This window comes from Phaethon aethereus (assembly GCF_964289735.1).
Source record: "Phaethon aethereus genome assembly, chromosome: 5".
NCBI classification, from domain to species: domain Eukaryota; kingdom Metazoa; phylum Chordata; class Aves; order Phaethontiformes; family Phaethontidae; genus Phaethon; species Phaethon aethereus.
Window position 1 is genome coordinate 65,639,963 of NC_138579.1, and position 6,149 is coordinate 65,646,111.

A 6,149-nucleotide genomic window follows, 5' to 3' on the forward strand; every position below is an offset into this window, starting at 1 on the left:
CGTATGGGAAGTACAATGCAAATACACAGATTTTTCAGTCATCCCGCACTTGCCCGTATCTAGTGCTGGGTAATGAATCTCTCCCTAAGTCAACCTTCTCCAAGGACTTGTGTCCATGTTCCCCCCCCCCCCGCCCAAGAAAGTTCAGACACGAAAAATTACTACTACATAGGCAATCTATAAGCACTTCAAAGAGGTATACATACAGCCTAAGGAAGGTTGTAATCTGAGAAAATATGATACACTTGGCATCGTCTTTTCTTATGAACGAATGTTGATGGCATGTTGGAGACCGTCAGCGATACCTCCCCAAGGTAAGGCAGTTTTCAAGGACGAATGACTCTACAAGCCATGAATGAGACTGTCCAAGCCACGAATGACTCTGTCCAAGCCACATCATTAAAAATGTAATGATTATGGAGACCATATGTGTTTCTTGTTACAGAATTAGTCATTAAATTCTGCCTTTTCCAGTTGTAAACTGATCTTGTAGGCAGGATGACAACTTTATGAAGAAAATAAAATAAGCACAGAGTTACAGTCTTTTTATACGTATATATTCCAATAAAAGCTTTTTTAAAAAGCATGTAGTGGGGTCAGTATTTTTTCCAGTTTTACATACTTCAGGAATGAAATACGGACCCACAAATTGTTCAGTTTTTGCTAATGGCTCGCCAAAAATCAAAGTACTAGAAAATAAATTCCCCAATGGGCTGTTAAGTAAAAATACATTTTAAAAGACAGAAGAATGCCAGATTTTGAACATACAGGATTACTTCAGGAATAATGGCCGTCAAATGCATTTCACTCAACAACACCTCAGTGTTAGCTGAAAACTTTTTTACCAATCGCAAAAGCGACATCTGAGAAGGATGAGCAAGAAGCTGGTAAAGTAACATGAAGCCCATCTAAACAAACAGCTTCACCAACAGCAACAGACTCACCATTTCTCCACAAAACACACGTTTTCTAGGTAAGATTATAACCAGAGCTGATGCCTTCTCTGTAGCTCACCAGGTTGTTTCTAGTGACTAAGGCAAGTATATTTTTTGTTCCTGAGGTACACATCGTGGCAACCTGCATCTGAGCATGGGACGACCTCTAGGAGCAACAGCCTAGCTCCAGAAAACTCACCCACAGCGTGGCACACCCAGGACTTTTACCATGTTTTTGAAAGCTTCCCTCAACTTCTGCGTTTCTCAGGATGGTCCCACGTAGGTCAACCTGCGAAACTGTGGAAGTCGCAATTTTAGAAAGCCGCAATTTGCACCACCCCCCCCCTAAATTCCTAGCCATCGACTTGTTGACAAGGCAAGCACAGCATTTTCTTTCCCAGGATTTTATTAGTGCTCCGTATTCACACTCTGAGCTGCTGCTTCTCCATGTGTGTATCGGTAGCCGTGAGAACGTCCGCGGCAGAGCACTGCCTCCCAAAGTAGGCTACCTGGAGACAAGCAGACATGTGTCTCTTCGCACCTTGCTTTGACTCTTGGCGAGTTAAATCACAGGCTGAGGGGCAAAGACCTCAGTATTAAGTAAGCTCTCTATGACTCTTCCAGCTGCATTACTAGATTATGATTCTTTTTTTTTTTTCAGAAAACATTGTCATCTGCTCTTCAGTACCATCAACTCTTTAATAAATTCAGAAAACAATATATATTTTGAACAATCTCCAAAACACCACAAAAAAAGACCAAGTCAGCTTGATCTTAGTTGAAACTTCTGCATTTAAAAATAAATTAAAAAAAAAGAAAAAGGAAAAAAGAGCCCAATACTGATGCAATATTTATACACAACAGGAGGAGCTATTGGGTCAAAATAGCTGCCACAATCATCCTTTTAAAGCTCTCTGCTTAAAAATCCTTACTGAGTTTTCAGTGATAAAAAGGCCTTTGCTATTTGAAATAGGCTGTATAAAACCAGAGGATTTTCACCTCTTCACTTTAAATATGTTTCAACAGATAAAAAAGCAAAAGCGGAAAAAAAATAGGGCTACAAAGAGGATTGCAATATAGTTTTCGTAGTTTTTAAAGATCTATTTTGAGTTTAAAACTTGAAAATTATGGATATCACTAAACACAGTTCTTTCAGGCACTGCAGAATTATAAAGGCCATTTAACATATTGGCTCTGACTCAAAATGGACACATTTAATATGCACATTTGCTCAGACCAGCCAAAATAATGTAAATAAAATTCTAGTAGATTTAAATATCCTAAAAGAGTTTTGTACTGGCTTCATCAAACTCACATAAGATGGACCCTTTTTACTAAACACGTGAACTCACGCCTCGACCAGACTTAGATGTGCGCATTTTCTTTTTGAAAGATAATGTTTAAAGCCTTTTGCAATCAATGTTACGGAACAGAACTCTGATTTTGTTTCAATTTCAAACATAAAAATGTTAACATTTTCAATTTCAAACGTAAAAAAGATATTTATCAAAATATCATCTTTATCATATGAAACATTAGCATGGATTTTAAAGAACCATGGTTTTGTTTCGTTAGATGACAACTTACAGACGGGGTATTGAGTGGAATGAGTTATACTGTAATCTCCACAGGTCACAGAATCTCCTGCTTTGAAAAGTAAGTGCTCTGCAAACATCTGCTCTCTTGGTGTGCTGCATACGTTGAGATAATTTGAGCTTGACTAAGAGTTTGCTCCTGCAAATAGAATAGCCAAGCTGCTTCAGGTATATTCAAGAAGCTGTATTTTACACTACTTCTACTACTATTTTTCTGTTAGGTTTTGAATACTGCTCTCATACGGCTAAAAAACTGGCATGGCCTGCCGTTTGAGTTTCTCTACTGATGTTTCCAACTCGTGTTATAGCCGAGGACTAAGAAAGCGGGTAAGCAGAGACTAAAACCGCTTGAAAGAAGCATCCAGGCACAAATGGAACCACATGACATCTTTGGCACCTACTTCTCAATGGGCAAGATTCAGAGCGAAAGGAGAGACTGGACGTGAATGAAACCCTCAGGCACTTCTAGAGCCCGCTCCATCCCAGAAATGCTGTATGGTTTGCTGCAATAGTGAGCAGACAAGACTCAGAAATGCAGAACGCCCTTTTTGCTCTTGTGTTGTTACAGCTAACCCTGGTGGCAAGGAAAGTATCACAAATAAATCAGTTTTTAAGAGCTAGAACCTGTCATTCCTTCTAACTTGACAACATACTTGAAAATAACACTGAGTACTTCCACTGAAGTCAATCAGTAACGTGTTTCCTTTTCTTCAGGCAGATCTTCAAAGATACTGGGGATCTAAAGGTGCAAATTGATACCTAAAGTATCCTGCTAGGAGCTACACCTCACTGCCTTTGGTGAAAGCGAGCTGCCTGGATGGTCCAGAGGTTCTGGAAGCACGTACCTTCATCAGACGTTTCCCGGTGCCTTCAGCGCTCTGGTCCCAGGTGACTCACGTTGACCCACTGCACTTCTGAGTAACTTACCAACTGGATGCTTTGCGGACCAAAGTATAACGGAAAGCGAGTTGGGTTAACAGGATCAGACCTCAAATGTGCATCAAACAGCTTCTCTTCCTGTGCCGTGATGTTGCTATTTCTTAAAAGGCTTACAAATGCAAGAAAAAAAATCCACCCTGCGCACCCCTCTGTATCATTGCTTTTAATGAAACTTGCTTACCTTTTCAGTCTGTAAATTTTTATTTTTTTTACTAAAAAGCAAGTTATTTCATTTGGCAGGGTCTTCATACTCGCAATTTTTTGCTGAAAAGACGCATTACAACAGCATGTTTTAAATCAAGAGCGTCCCAAGTAGAACAATAAAAGAAAAAAAAAGAGTGCTTTAACATTGTTTTCAAATATTTATTAAAACAACATATGAACTTTTTTCATCCAAACAGTGATTCTGCCTGCAGTATCTGTAACCTAGTAGCCATATTACCCCAAACGGACAATTAAATAGCAATGAGTCTAAAAACCCAAACAATCCTCCCCCTCCTTCCCACTAGGCACTTTTGCTATTGTCTAGGAGCACAAATAATTTTATTAATAGCTTAGCTAGCAAAAGTACAAAGGCACCAACAAGAAATGTCACTGTGCTGGCACTGACAAAACCTTTTTGTCTGCTTTAGAATCATGCCCTAAGCAACCTGGCTCTCAAATTTGGGATCTGAAGCTACGATCACTGCTGGGGCTCCTTCTTCTTACTACAAAAATGCGCATCAGCGTTCTCAGGATCTGACATAAGCGGTTTTGGCTGGCTCTTGGGGTTATGATGGCTTAAAGTCACAGATAAGCAAGCCTGGAAGAGTACAAATGCTGCCAGAATAGTTCCCGCCTTTCAAAACGCAAATGGAAATCACAGCTTTAAGTAGTATGTAGTAGGACAATGTTTTACGTGCGTAGAATACATACCATTACAAAAGTTTAAGAAAGTTAATAGAGGGCCAGAGGTTCCACCCTGAAGGAGGGTAACAAGAAAAGCAATTTAAGCATCAGCTACACGCGAGTCCGGGGGTGGCTGGTGAGCACCACGCTTTAGCCACGTTTGCGGCAGGTGAGACGCAGTGGAACAGGCGATACATAAACTGACGACAGGGTTTCATCGGAGACGAGAAAGCTTACTTCGCTTGGCAACCAAAGAGGAGCAACGTAACAGGGGGTCATTTTTTAAATATGGGATATTAACTTAAACGGACCTCTAACCTGCCGGTTCATAGAAGCGCGCTATTTGTTTAGGAAGTCGAACATAATAAATAAGTTTATCCAGGACGAAGGATGGTTTGCGGGAGGAGGTGCTCCTTCCAAGCAGATCCCGAGAGCTGGCGGCGGGGCTGAGGGCGCCGTCTGAAGCCCCTCGCCCCCGGCGGGGCGGGGGTCCCGGCTCAGGCGCGGAGATAGTCGTTCTTGAGGCGGCTGAGGCGGGCGCCGTGGCTGCGGACGGTGAGGGCGAGGAGGTCGTGCTTGTCCCGCAGCCCGCTGGAGATGTGGCGGGTCTCCCGGAGCAGGGCTCGGGCGTGCAGCAGCAGCCCCAGGAAGCTGTCGCCCAGGCGGGCCTCCTCCCGGCCGCCCTGCTCCTGCCCCTGGCGGAACTTGCCCTCCAGCTCGCTCAGCGACCGGTCCGAGCTGGAGTAGGCGTCGCTGATCTGGGCGGACTCGCGGCGCAGGTAGGTGCTGTAGCTCTCCTCCCCGTCCAGGTCGTAGGAGATGCTCTTGCCGATGCCCTCCAGCACCCGGCCCGCGTCCTCCACCTGCCGGCCCAGCACCGTCAGCTCCTCCCGCAGGCTGAGCCCGCCGCCCGCCGCCGCCGCGCCGCACCGCCGCTGCTCGCTCACCCTGAAGAGCAGCTGGCACCGCTCGGGATCGTCGTTCTCCTCGTAGTCCCCGTCGGGGACGAAGTAGTGGTGCAGGGTCCCGTTGGACATCTCGGGGTACAGCGGGCCCTCGAAGTACCCGCGGCAGAGGCTGCAGAGGCAGCCCAGCCACAGCAGGCGCAGCGCTGCCGGCATGCTGCGGCCGGCGGCGGGCAGCCTAGGGGCGGCCGGCGCCGCGCTGCCCCCGGCCGCGCCGCCCACGCCCCATCGGGCTCCCCGGCCCCCGCCCCGGGGCGCGGCCGGCTGCGCTGCGGGCCCGGCCGGCTCGGGAAGCGCACGCGGCGGCCCCGCGGCGCTCTGGGGGCGGCCGGCGGCGCAGCGCCTTTAAAGGCCGGGCGGCCCGCGGGGAGGAGGGAGCGGCCCCCGCGCCGCGCCGCACCGGGCCGCCCCTCGCCCCGGGCATCGCCCTCCGCGGGGAGGGGAGGGAGACGCGTACACCTTTCTCCCCTTAAAACGGAAAAAGAACCCCAAACCCGGAATTGCTCAGCTTTTCTCATTTTCCGTTGACTTCGAATAGCCTAATTTTCACAACGGCAAGCGCAGGCTGCGGGGCGGAGGGTCGCAGCGAAGCTGCAAAGGCGCTCAGGCTGCGGGGTTTGTCACGGATGAAAAACTTGAAAGGGGAGAAAAGAAGCGGGGTCCAGTATAAAGTGTAAGGCAATAAACCTCGATAGGGTAAAGATGGGGAAATGAAACGCAAAATCTGTTCTCAAATAAAACGTCAGATGCGTTTGAGCAAAATCCAAAATACAGTTCATCCTGCGTGGCTATGTAAAATTGTAAGCGTTCCTCTTTCATGAAACGAT

At 46.6% G+C, this 6,149-nt stretch overlaps 1 protein-coding gene across 1 annotated transcript; it reads right to left on the reverse strand.

Moving 5' to 3' along the window:
• Positions 1-4,747: 4,747 nt before the first annotated feature.
• On the reverse strand, positions 4,748-5,478 carry FIBIN (fin bud initiation factor homolog; the record flags this gene model as incomplete). Its single annotated transcript, XM_081999926.1, has 1 exon — positions 4,748-5,478. The coding sequence occupies one exon, from the start codon at positions 5,476-5,478 to the stop codon at positions 4,855-4,857; it is 624 nt and encodes a 207-aa protein (XP_081856052.1). The 3' UTR covers positions 4,748-4,854.
• Positions 5,479-6,149: the final 671 nt, after the last annotated feature.